Here is a 13,188-nt window from a genome sequence, read left to right as displayed (position 1 = left end):
CCACTCAGTTCCCGAAACTTCTTCCATGCACATCTCACTCTAGCAACCGTTGCCGAGTCTGATCCACCTTCTCCATTCAGCATGTCTCCTAGGTAACAAAATGTTTTCACACCTTCCAGCTTCACGCCGTCTCCAAGATCCAACTCAACATTTCCTCCATCTGCAGCTCCCTCTGTGCACACCTTACACTTGAATGTAGCTGCCACACTGGTTAATGACCCTCTCAAACCACTACATTTTTGATGAACCCACTCAGCGCACATTGTACATTGAATGGAATTCACTCCGACACCCTTCCCGCACACAGCACACGGCCACTTCCCAGTTCTTTCCACCTCACCACATGCTTTACCACTTGCCATCAACTTCGTTTTTCCGATATTCACCTTCAGACCTTTTGGCTCCATACATTCCTTCCACTTGTTCATATTCTCCTTCAGTCCATCCATACTTTCTGCAATCAACACCAGATCATCTGCATACAACAACTCCCACGGTAAACCTCCTTTACGTTCCGAGCCAGCACCTCCATCACAGCTACAAATAGTTAGTACCGACCCCTGATGCACTCCCACCTTCACCTCAAACTCACCACTGTTCCCGTCCTTCGTCCTTACAGCTGTGTGCGCTCTTTTGTACATTGCCATCACTACTCTGATCAACCATTCCTCTCCACTCCTAACTTCCTCAATGCCCATGTCACTACTTCACGTGGAACCCTATCGAATGCTTTCTCCAGATCAACAAACGCAAAAAACAAAATGGTTATATAGCGCGGATAATTCCAATTGCACTAACAACCCTCCAAAGGAAGAAAATGCCAAGATGGATGAAAAAAAAGAGCTTCTTCAAAACTTGATGGAATCAAATGAAAGTTCACAGCCACAACTTTAGGGTGCCCTCATTAATCCCTGAAAGTTTCAGCCTTATAGGTCAAATCCTCCCAGAGGGGTACATGAAACATACAACATACATACAGTACATACATAATACATACACACATACATAAATATACACATACATACATACATAAATACATACATATATACATATATGCATACATACATACACACATAAATACATATATGCATACATATACATACATATACACATACATACACATAGCTACATACATACATACACACATACATACATACAGTCATGGCAAAAAATATTGGCACCCTTGTACTTTTTTCAAATAATGCACCATTTCTTCCAGAAAATTGTGAAATTAAAAAATATTTTGGTATCCACAAATGTATTTTTTTGGTTTGTCGTGGAACAAGATGAAAAATATGAAATATTATTAAATCTTAGCTTATTCCACATAGAAATCCTAAAAAGCCCCAGACAATATTATTGGCACCTTTTATAAGTTGTAAGAAATAATTAGATTTCAAGCAGGTGATTCTCCTTTACTTTGGAATTGCACGCACCTGTGGTGAGTTGCAGGGGCCTGCAATATAAAAATCACTCATTCAACCAGTTTGAATAGAGAAAAGGAGTCATTCTGCTGTTTTGCGTCACTGTGTGTACCGCAATGAGCTAGGAGAAAAGAAAGAAAACCAGAGAATTGTCTGAGGAGGTCAGACACAATATTGTAGTCAAGCATGGACAATCTCAAGGCTACAAACAAGTCAATTTCCCGAGACCTTGATGTTCCTGTGTCCACTGTACGCAATGTTATCAGGAAGTTTAAGGCCCATGGCACTGTAGCCAACCTCCCTGGACGTGGCCGTAAGAGAAAACTTGATCGAAGATTGCAGCGAAGGATTGTTCGAATGGTCGAGAAAGCACCTCAATCAACTGCCAAACAGATTCAAGCTGACCTTCAGACACAAGGTACGACAGTGTCAACTCGCACCATCCGTCGCCAACTCAATGAAAGGAGACCTAGGAGGACCCCACTGCTGCTGAGAGAGACATAAGAAAGCGTGACTGGAGTTTGTCAAAACACACCTGAACAAGCCAAAATCCTTCTGGGAGAATGTCCTCTGGACAGATGAGACCAAATTCGAGTTTTTTGTATAGCACATAATCTCTATGTTTACAGAAAACAAAATGAAGCCTTCAAAGAAAAGAACACCTTCCCTACAGTTCAACATGGAGGAGGTTCGGTGATGTTTTCAGATTGCTGTGCTGCCTCTGGCACTGGGTGCCTTGAATGTGTGAACGGCATCATGAAATCAGGAGATTACCAAGGCATTTTGGAGACATAATTTTTGTCAATGTTCAATCAAAAAATGTCAATGTTCAGCGCAATGTTCAACCCAGTGTCAGAAAGCTGGGTCTCCGTCGAAGGTCATGGGTCTTGCATCAGTACAATGACTCCAAACACACTTCAAAAAGCACCCAGCAATGGATCAAGACAAAACGCTGGACTGTTCTGAAGTGGCCAGCAATGATTCCAGATCGAAATCCCATTGAACAACTGTGGGGAGATCTGAAAACAGTAGTTGGGAGAAGTCACCCTTCAAATCTGGGAGAATTGGAGCAGTTTGCACAAGAAGAGTGGGCCAAACTGTCAGTAGAGAGGTGTAGGAAGCTCATTCATGGCTATAGGAAGCACTTGGCTGCAGTTATTTTGTCCAAAGGCTGCGCTACCAAATATGAAGTCTCGGGTGACTTTATTTCTGATTTCCCACACACGGTAAACTGGAACTACTGCCAAAGCATTTCTCGATGAACAATGCCATTTCTTTTTAGTTTCTGATTTAAAGGGATATATTAACTTCTGAATCAAAAACAAAGGTTCTGTAATATTAACAGTGAAATAAAGTATTGTGGAGACCAAATACTAATGTCAATTTCAACTTATTTTTAGGGAAAATTGTGAGTTATTTGAAAAAGTGCAAGGGGGCCAATATTTTTGGACATGACTGTACATACATACAAACATAAATACATACATTCTGTTACGTGGTCCCCTCAGTGCATACCAGGTCTCGGTGACCCCCGGACCGTGAGAGGACCCTCGCCAGCAAATAGTATTATATAGGCGCATTCGCCACGCAATCCATAGGAATTTCACCCAGGAGACAACTGATGTGCAAGTATATATTTCCAATGGTAATGATACCAAACACTTTCAAAGACACAACCACGGAGATTTTCCCCGAGCAATCAACAATACACAACCAGGCACAATCAATATTACAACCATGTGAACTCATCTACACAAACTCTAAGATGGCCATCTTAATCTTATACATTCCTCACGTGAGCCCCACTCCTGACTCCCTCCGTGGTCAATGTCTCTCCTCTCCGCACACGGGCGGTTGGACGAACCCCGGGCGGACGTGCTCCCAACGTGCAGTCTCGTACTGGGGCCGCGGCTGCAGCGCACCTCCTTGCCAAGCCACGGGGCAAACCCAGCGCGGCGTCCAACGTGCGCGAGGCCCCAAGTGCGACCCTTACGCGTCCTTGTAGATGGGCAAAAACCCAGCGCGGCTTCCGACGCGAGCGAGGCCCAACGTGCGGACCCGTACGCGTCTTTGTAGACGGGGCAAAACCCAGCGCGGCTTCCGACGCGAGCGAGGCCCAACGTGCGGACCCGTACGCGTCTTTGTAGACGGGGCAAACTGTCCCGGACGCTTGGTTTCGTGCACGAACTCACGGTGACTGGACGTGTCAAAAGGTATTTACCGCCCAGGTAACTCCTCTCGCCAGACGTTTCGAAACGGCGCGTTTTCCACGCAGCGCAAGGTCGCTTCCACCTTTTGTCGGAGCGGGGCGAGGAAGAAGGAACCTTCCTTTCCCTCGTGTCTTTTTCCTCCCTTTCCCGTCACTTCCGCTTCCGGCCACTTCCGTTTCCTGCCACTCTTTCAGAAGGGCTCCTGACCCTCCAACCACAACAACTACACAACAACTTAATATACTACACACGGAAGCAAAGACCTGCATGGTACTTCACATACATTCACATAAATATGTAACACTCCCCCCCTTCAAGAAAGAAAGTTTGAACCCAGCGAAAACTTTCTTTGCCGGCCAATTTGGAGAAACAAACCAGATAACTCAACCCCCCCACATTATCAGTTCCCCCCGGGCACAGTTATCACTTAAAAATAAAGCCAGTTAAGCCACTCGATAGCACTTTTCCGGGAGGCCAAGCCGAGTATTCACTACATGGATGCCTTTAGGAACGCGGAGTTCACGGTTAGTCCGTGCAGGAAAGTTCTCTACATGGGCGCCTTGAGGAACGTGGAGTTCACGGTTAGTCCGTGCAGGAATCTTGGCTCGGCGGCTCCGCCGCCTTCAGTGCTTCAACTTCTCAGAACGTCCCTAATAATTAGGGTGGGACCACTGGTCCCTGTAGTCCCCTGAATACCGGTCTTCTTCTCGGCCACTACTTTGCCCATTCTTCCTTCGGGAGCGGCCGTAACTCAGGGAGCCTCCATAATAATATTGACTGCGGCCACCACCAAAACTACCGCCCAGTTGTCCTCTCCTGTAGACCTCTCGACGCCTACGAAATGCCTTCCCTACTGTTATGGTCCGACCCTCCAAATCCTTGCCATTCCAATTCTTCTCTGCCTCTCTGGCGTCTTTTGTGCTGGCAAATGTGACAAAGCCGAACCCTCTTGACTGTTGCGTTTCCCAGTCTCTTACCAACCGCACTTCCACCAGCGGCCCATATCTGTTGAAGACAGAGGTCAGAACTTCTTCCTCTGTTTTGAAGTTCAGTCCCCCTACAAATAACTTGGCACTTTTGTCACCATCCCGAGCTGGTGTGGTGTTATTTTCCCTGCTGGGCTCTTTATCAACCCTCAGGTTACCATAAACTTGACCCCCGGCCAAATCATTCCCGAGAACCACAGATACACCCTCTACAGGAAACGTGACTTGTAAACCGACGGTGACCGGTCCTGACACCAAATCGGACTCCAACTGGATGACCTGAAGGGGAGCACTAACACCGCCCCCGATCCCCTGTAAACGAACACTATCCCCCGTTGCCGTCTCCTCGGACCATGGCAAAATGCCTTCAAGCATTAAAGATTGATGGGCCCCTGTGTCTCTCAATATCCTAACCGGTCTCCGGTTAGTCGAGGCTCCATCCAGTGACACAAACCCCTCGGAAATAAATGGTTGGTAACCCTCTTGATGGCGATTTCTTACGCTAGCCATCGCATTCGGAGTTGTAATAGTCGGACTCCGCTCTGGGTTGTCCCTTTTCATGAGGTAACAACTGGACATCAAGTGTCCAGGTTTTTTGCAAAACGCGCAAGTAGGCCCGGAGGAAAAACTCGGGGTCTGCCTCGGGCCCCCCGAACTATAAGTTTGTCTTGGGCCCGCATCCCTCTGATTTCGAACCGGTGGGGTATCATAGTTGTCCCCATAATCATCTCGAGGCCGCCGCCATGTATGGTCGTTCTCCGCACCTGCTGTTCCCCACCTCCCCTGCGGAGATCTAGGCGAGGAGTTAGGTTCGTGGACCCCTATTCGGTGGGTTAAGGCATAATCATCTGCCATGGTGGCTGCGTCCCACAACTTTGGTACCTTCTTTTCCTGCAGGTACACTTTGATGTCCTCGTGGACACACTGCTGGAATTCCTCCACCAGGATCAAGTCCCGCAATGTCTCGAAGTCTTTCCCGACTCCTTTTGACTCACACCACCGATCAAACATGTTTTCTTTCACTCTGGCAAACTCCACATGGGTCTCACTCTCCCTCTTCCTGGCATTCCTGAATTTTTGCCTGTAAGCTTCCGGAACCAACTCATAGGCCTTGAGGATGTGCTTCTTCAGTACCTCATAATCTGCACATTGGTCCATTGGTAGAGCCGAATAAATTTCCTGAGCTTTCCCCACCAGCACACTTTGTACGAGTATGGTCCAGGCCTCCTCCGGCCAGTTTAATTGTCGAGCCACTTTCTCAAAGTGTGGGAAGAATTTCGCGACTTCCTTTTCACTGAACGGTGGAACCAGCCTCACATGTCTGCCCACATCCCAGGTTTTCTGGTTAGGTGTCGACCCCGTCAGCAAGGGTGGTGCCTCTCCCCGTTCTCTCATTAACTCCAGCTCCTTGAACTTGATTTCCCGCTGAAGCTCCATGTCACGTTCCTTTAATTCCCTTTCCGCTTTTCTCTCCTCTGCTTCGAGGTCCCTTGCAGCTCTCCTTTCCTCTGCTTGTTCCTTTTCTCTTCTTTCCTGGAGTTCTCTTTCCACTCTCCTTTCCTCTGCTTGTTTCTCTTCCCTCCTCTCTTCTGCTTTCCTTTCTTCTTCTGCTCTTTCCTTTTCTGCTTTCCTTTCTTCTTCTTTAATCCGTTCCTGGCTCCGTAACTGCAACTCCAGTTTCCGGAGCTCAACGTCTTCTGGTTCTTCGGGTAGCCACTCCCAGGCTAACTCGTCCCATTTTCCTAATCCCACCATAGATTGTATCACCGTGGCCTGCAACTCTGCCTTCCTCAAATTAGTTCGGACCTCCAAGTTAAAATGTTTGGCCAATTTCAAGAGGTCCGACTTTAGCAACGCTCGGAACTGTGCCTCACTCGGTGTTACCCCAAAGTTCTGTGCCACAAACGCCATGGTGTCTATCGTTAACACCTGTTAACCTTCACCCAAGATTTTACCCAATTTCTCAAAAAAAAATATTACCAATTAATAATTAATTAATAAATTTTAATTACCAAAAATATTATTATTTTATTATTTTATACACTTTTAGATCCCGGACGTAGACCCAATTGCGAAACCGCAAATCGTAATTTGGACGAGCCCCCAATTCTGTTACGTGGTCCCCTCAGTGCATACCAGGTCTCGGTGACCCCCGGACCGTGAGAGGACCCTCGCCAGCAAATAGTATTATATAGGCGCATTCGCCACGCAATCCATAGGAATTTCACCCAGGAGACAACTGATGTGCAAGTATATATTTCCAATGGTAATGATACCAAACACTTTCAAAGACACAACCACGGAGATTTTCCCCGAGCAATCAACAATACACAACCAGGCACAATCAATATTACAACCATGTGAACTCATCTACACAAACTCTAAGATGGCCATCTTAATCTTATACATTCCTCACGTGAGCCCCACTCCTGACTCCCTCCGTGGTCAATGTCTCTCCTCTCCGCACACGGGCGGTTGGACGAACCCCGGGCGGACGTGCTCCCAACGTGCAGTCTCGTACTGGGGCCGCGGCTGCAGCGCACCTCCTTGCCAAGCCACGGGGCAAACCCAGCGCGGCGTCCAACGTGCGCGAGGCCCCAAGTGCGACCCTTACGCGTCCTTGTAGATGGGCAAAAACCCAGCGCGGCTTCCGACGCGAGCGAGGCCCAACGTGCGGACCCGTACGCGTCTTTGTAGACGGGGCAAAACCCAGCGCGGCTTCCGACGCGAGCGAGGCCCAACGTGCGGACCCGTACGCGTCTTTGTAGACGGGGCAAACTGTCCCGGACGCTTGGTTTCGTGCACGAACTCACGGTGACTGGACGTGTCAAAAGGTATTTACCGCCCAGGTAACTCCTCTCGCCAGACGTTTCGAAACGGCGCGTTTTCCACGCAGCGCAAGGTCGCTTCCACCTTTTGTCGGAGCGGGGCGAGGAAGAAGGAACCTTCCTTTCCCTCGTGTCTTTTTCCTCCCTTTCCCGTCACTTCCGCTTCCGGCCACTTCCGTTTCCTGCCACTCTTTCAGAAGGGCTCCTGACCCTCCAACCACAACAACTACACAACAACTTAATATACTACACACGGAAGCAAAGACCTGCATGGTACTTCACATACATTCACATAAATATGTAACACATATATACATACATACACCACCGGTCAAAAGTTTTAGAACACCTCAATTTTTCCAGTTTTTATTGCAATTTACGCAGTTTAATGTCTCAATATATTCTGAAATTAAGCATAGAACAAATAAACAATTGGAGATAAAAAGAAATCATGGAATCATTTTGTTTAACAAAATTTAATTTAAATTTTTGACTCAGCAAAGTAGCCACCTTTTGCAGATATAACCGCCGAACACACTCGTGGCATTCGTTCTACAATGGAAATCAAATATTGTTCGGGAAGTTCTTCCCAACACTGTTGCAGAAGTTCCCACAAATGTGTTGCACTTGTAGGTTGCTTTGCTTTCACCCTTCTGTCCAGTTCATCCCAAACTAGCTCGATGGGGTTTAAGTCTGGAGACTGTGCTGGCCCATTCCATGATTTGAAGCCCACCGTCTTGTTCTTTTCCTCGAAGGTAGTTTTGACATAGCCTGGAGGTGTGTTTAGGGTCATTATCTTGCTGTAGGATGAACCCCTGACCAACTAGGCGTATACCAGAGGTGATTGCATGGTGCTGCAAAATGCTGTGGTTGCCCTTTTGGTTCAGGGTGCCAGTCACTCTGTGCAAGTCGCCGACTCTAGATCCAGCAAAAGAGCCCCAGACCATCACACTTCCTCCTCCATGTTTGACAGTTGGTGAGGAACCATCCTTTCGCCTACTCGGCGGCGTACAAAAACACCCTGCGTGATGAACCAAAGATTTCAAATTTAGATTCATCGGTCCATAAGACCTTCCAGTCTTCAGTAGTCCACTGGCAGTGCTTCATGGCCCAGGCAAGCCTCTTTTTCTTATTTTGCCATCTTAGCAATGGCTTTCTTACTGCCACTCGACCTGTCAAACCTGCAGCTCGAAGTCTTCTCTTCACAGTTGAAACTGAGACTTGCTTACTTCGACCAGTGTTAAGCTGTACTTGAAGCTGTTGTCCTGTGAGCCGCCTATCACGCAAGCTGTTGACTCTCATAAACTTGTCTTCTGATTGTGTTGTGGCTTTGGGTCTACCAGACCTCTTCCTGTCAGAGTTTCCTCCAGTTTCCAATACTACTTCCTGCAGTGCAATATTGTTCAAATAATGCTTCGGAGGGTGTAATAACAATCTGTTCCAATACTGCTTTTATACAGACAGGGGGTTTGTAATCAAATAATCAGCAGAGGTTGGGACACCTGTAGGAATTGTTTGCATCAACTTTCAAGGCTTCATTTACTTACATTGCTGCAGAACAGCTGTAAGTTGTTAACCCATTACTTGTTCCCTGAAGAAGGCCTTTTTTTACAATATAACTGTGCAATTTACATTATTACTTGCAAAATCGAAGATTTTTCAAGTATATTGGTCGGTTGCGTTTGTGGTTCTGTCTGTGTCTGTCTGTTTGTTTTTCACCGGCCTACAGGTCATAATTCAAAACCGATCATCACGAAACTTCACCAAGTTGTATAGGTCGTCCCAATTGAGAAGCCTATTGTTTTTGGGGTCAAAAGGTCAACATAGGCCAAAGGTCACCAACTTTGCCAAATTTCTAAAATCCTCAATTTTCATCCAATTGACTTGAAATTTGAAGATGACCTGCATATCTGGTCACTGAATTCAACCACAAATAATATTTTAAGTGAACATAGGCCAAAAGGTCAACATAGGCCGAATTTCTAAAATCACCAATTTTCATTTGATTGACTTGAAATTCGAAGAGGATTTACATATATGGTCACTGAATTCAACCACCAACTATTTTTGAGGTCAACATAGGCCAAAAGGTCAACATAGGCCAAGTTTTTAAAATCCCCAATTTTCATCCGATTGACTTGAAAATTGAACAGCATTTGCACATCGTCACTAAATAGGGAAACTAATTATGTTTGAGGTCAAAAGGTCAAAGGTCAACTCAAGGTCAACCTTCCAAAATCATCATTTTTAATCTGAAAAATCGTCACTTTTCTTCCTATTGACCTGAGCTTTGATCAAGATTGTCAATTTTTATCTTGATGAAATGGACAATTTGCTGTATCAATGGAATTTTTTTTATTGGGGGTGGAGGACGGATTTTGCAAGTATCGTGCTCCGCATGACATCTTCTTGTTTTCCCATTTTTGCTAACCTAAACTTTTTTTTAACCTCGAGCAGTTTATTGCTTACCTTTGTACCATTTCAGGTTATTCACTGGACATTAAACTGCGTAAATTTCAATAAAAACTGGAAAAAATGAGGTGTTCTAAAACTTTTGACCGGTAGTGTACATACACATATAAATTCATACATACATACATACATATACATATACATACACATAACTACATACATACATACATACATACATACACACACATACATACCGTAAATACACACATACATACATACATACACACAAACATACATACACACATACAACATACATGAGATTCCAGATGTTTTACCATCTCATTTTCATGAAGCCGTTCAAATAGATGCAGTGTTGTTGACTCTGTGACATTTTGAAAAGGGGAAAAACTATTTTTACTACACCTTCTATTGGAAAACTTTAAATGAAGAGGTAAATGAATGGGGAAAAACTTATTTGAACCACCATACATTGTGCCAACTAATGGAACACTCCTAAATACATGTTGTCATATAATGTGATACATAACAGTACGTAAATATGTGAAGCCATAAGTATGTCTCCACATTTACATAGTGTTGATGTACAGTCACAAACATGCCATAAAAATCGCTGCATAAGCTATTCATTCTGTTGATTCCATGATTACTTTAGGAAAGTGTTTGGAGAATAAAGCAGATCTAACGCGTTAAATGCCACATTTCAACAATTTGAATATGAAAATATAAATGATGTTTTTTTTCCTTTTCCAATGTTAGAATTATCTCGAATCTGTTATAATTCTTTATGTTAAATTATTCACTCCTTCTAACATGAGCTGTAAATGAGTTTTACATTGCTTGAAATGAAAGTGAATGTGACTATCTGCATTGATGGTGCCTGAAAAAGAGTTAAAATATCATGAATTCTGTATATTAAATTCACTATGAACAAGTAGTAGAAATTGTCAAAACATTGAATACAGTTTATATTCATAAAGCAGATCATCTTTGGTATACAAAATGTAAAGTATCCAGATAATCGTTGGTGTCATCCACATATTCGGTACACAAACTATATTTCTTGAAAGAATGACCTCCCTCCCCCGCCACCTTCAAATGTGTTCTATACATTCACCTTTTACTCCCACAATCTTACAGAGCGTCAGTGCTGCCAAAGCAGTTTCATGGCAAGGATTATACTAGGTGGTTTGCCATTGCCTTTCCAGCAGTAGTTATGGCAGGAATTTGTAATTTGTTCAGGGTTCCGGCGATAGCTCGCTTACTCTTCGCAAAGGACACCGTGGGATCTTAAGCGTCCACCAACTAATACCGGCAGACAGAACGTCAGTTTAACGACCATCTGAGGGACGGCACACGCATTGATGAATCCCCTGCCTGTGAAACATTTGGATGACAGTTTATAACTGGGCTGAGATTCGAACCTTGCCTAGACAGCTGAGAGGCGAGTGTGCGTAGCTCTATGAGTCAAGGCCATCCCTCAAGTCTCCTCACAAAATTACAGGCATTATTTGTATATGTCCACATTACCAGTAGGCCAAGGTTTGCTGAGGCTGACCTGATCGAGGCTGAGTGGACGAGCAATCTCCCCAGTCTGTATGAGCAGGACATACGCCAAAGCACCAGCATCAGAGGCATTTCGGAAACTGGTGCGACTGATGCGGCCCGCTTTCCAGTCATCGTCAAATGCTGTCTGTAAGCCTGATGAGCAAGAAAATGCCATTGAATGGCAGAGATTTGAGGATGAGAGTGGAATAAAATGGAATTATAGGATATGCAATTGCAAGATCGACCTTGAACTACAGTACAAGCAAAAACAAAAATCACAATTCATTAAATCGGAAAACTCATGTGATTTGCTTTTCTACCATGAGAACTTTTTACAACAATCAATGCAACTTCAAAATTGTTTTTGGATATGAAATCTAGTGTCGAAGGAAGAGTGAGATGACAGAGGCTAAAAAGGCAATGGACTAACAGTGGGGCAGTGATGCTACAGTTGCACACATCAAGCAAGAGAATGAATGAACAGGAAAGGAGAGAGAGAGAGATCGAGAGAGAGATCGAGAGAGAGAGATCGAGAGAGAGAGATCGAGAGAGAGAGATCGAGAGAGAGAGATCGAGAGAGAGATCGAGAGAGAGATCGAGAGAGAGATCGAGATCGAGAGAGAGATCGAGAGAGAGATCGAGATCGAGAGAGAGATCGAGATCGAGAGAGAGATCGAGATCGAGAGAGAGATCGAGATCGAGAGAGAGATCGAGAGAGAGATCGAGATCGAGAGAGAGATCGAGATCGAGAGAGAGATCGAGAGAGAGATCGACAGAGAGATCGAGAGAGAGATCGAGAGAGAGAGATCGAGAGAGAGATCGAGAGAGAGATCGAGAGAGATCGAGAGATCGAGAGATCGAGAGATCGAGAGATAGAGAGAGAGAGAGAGAGAGAGAGAGAGAGAGAGAGAGAGAGAGAGAGGAGGGGAGGAAACACAGTAACCTGAAACTAAGAAGGTTGTATTAGGTGTGGTTAATGGGAGTTGAAAAGATCGTGGGTACGGATGGCATGAGATGGTGGTGCATAGCTCGATTGAAGCCTTAGAGGGAAGAATGTACGGTTGTAGGAAATCTGGAATGCAGCTCCACAAATGGGGGAAAAAAAGAAGAACAAAAGAGTGGAGATCTGCGATAAGTCAGAATTTTGTGAGTTTAACCAGGATGGGGGTTTACTGGAAGAATGCATATGTGCTGGAGGAGCTGCAGATGGTCGGAGAGGTGAGAGAGGAGAGGCAGTGAGATCAGAGGAGAGGCAGAAAAAAAAGGCCATCGACCGGCCTGTGAGGTGAGATCAACAGACATTTTGCTTTGGCCACATCATGGTAGACGCCAATAATGTTGAGATATTTAGATTCTGCAGCATTCAGAAGAAACAGATGGGATGCTGGAGTGTCAACCCATAGGACCGAGCAATAATTGATTGAACTACAGACAAAAAGGTCTTGTACATTGTGAGTAGTTCTGATTTTTTCAAGAAATAACTTGGATAGATGGAGATGTCCACTTTGCGGCTGGCTTTGGAGGACAGCTCCGCTATATGGATACTTAGGACAAAACTGCACCAATTATTTCAATAAAATATATTGTCCACTACACATATGATTATATTCAATATTTAGTATGAAATCAAACACTCGAAGGACCTGTTTAGACTTGGTATATGGTCACAAATTGTCTATCTATTCTTACATAAAAAATTTGAGGTGTGTGTGTGTGTGTATAAATGTTCTAAATGTACAACAAATTTCATGGTTCTTAAGGT

General features: G+C 44.7%; 1 protein-coding gene across 1 annotated transcript in view; it reads right to left on the bottom strand.

Moving 5' to 3' along the window:
- The window catches only part of LOC137434688 (protein patched homolog 1), a 211,590-nt gene that overhangs the window by 63,946 nt on the left and 134,456 nt on the right, over positions 1-13,188 (bottom strand). Inside the window, exon 17 of the mRNA XM_068127838.2 lies at positions 11,437-11,579. Within this exon, the coding sequence (XP_067983939.1) occupies positions 11,437-11,579 (143 nt within the window). The remainder of the gene's footprint in view (positions 1-11,436; positions 11,580-13,188) is intronic.

The sequence above is a fragment of the Myxine glutinosa genome, chromosome 1 (genome assembly GCF_964187855.1).
Source record: "Myxine glutinosa chromosome 1, kmMyxGlut1.1, whole genome shotgun sequence".
Taxonomy (NCBI): domain Eukaryota; kingdom Metazoa; phylum Chordata; class Myxini; order Myxiniformes; family Myxinidae; genus Myxine; species Myxine glutinosa.
This window is presented reverse-complemented; position numbering and strand designations above follow the sequence as displayed.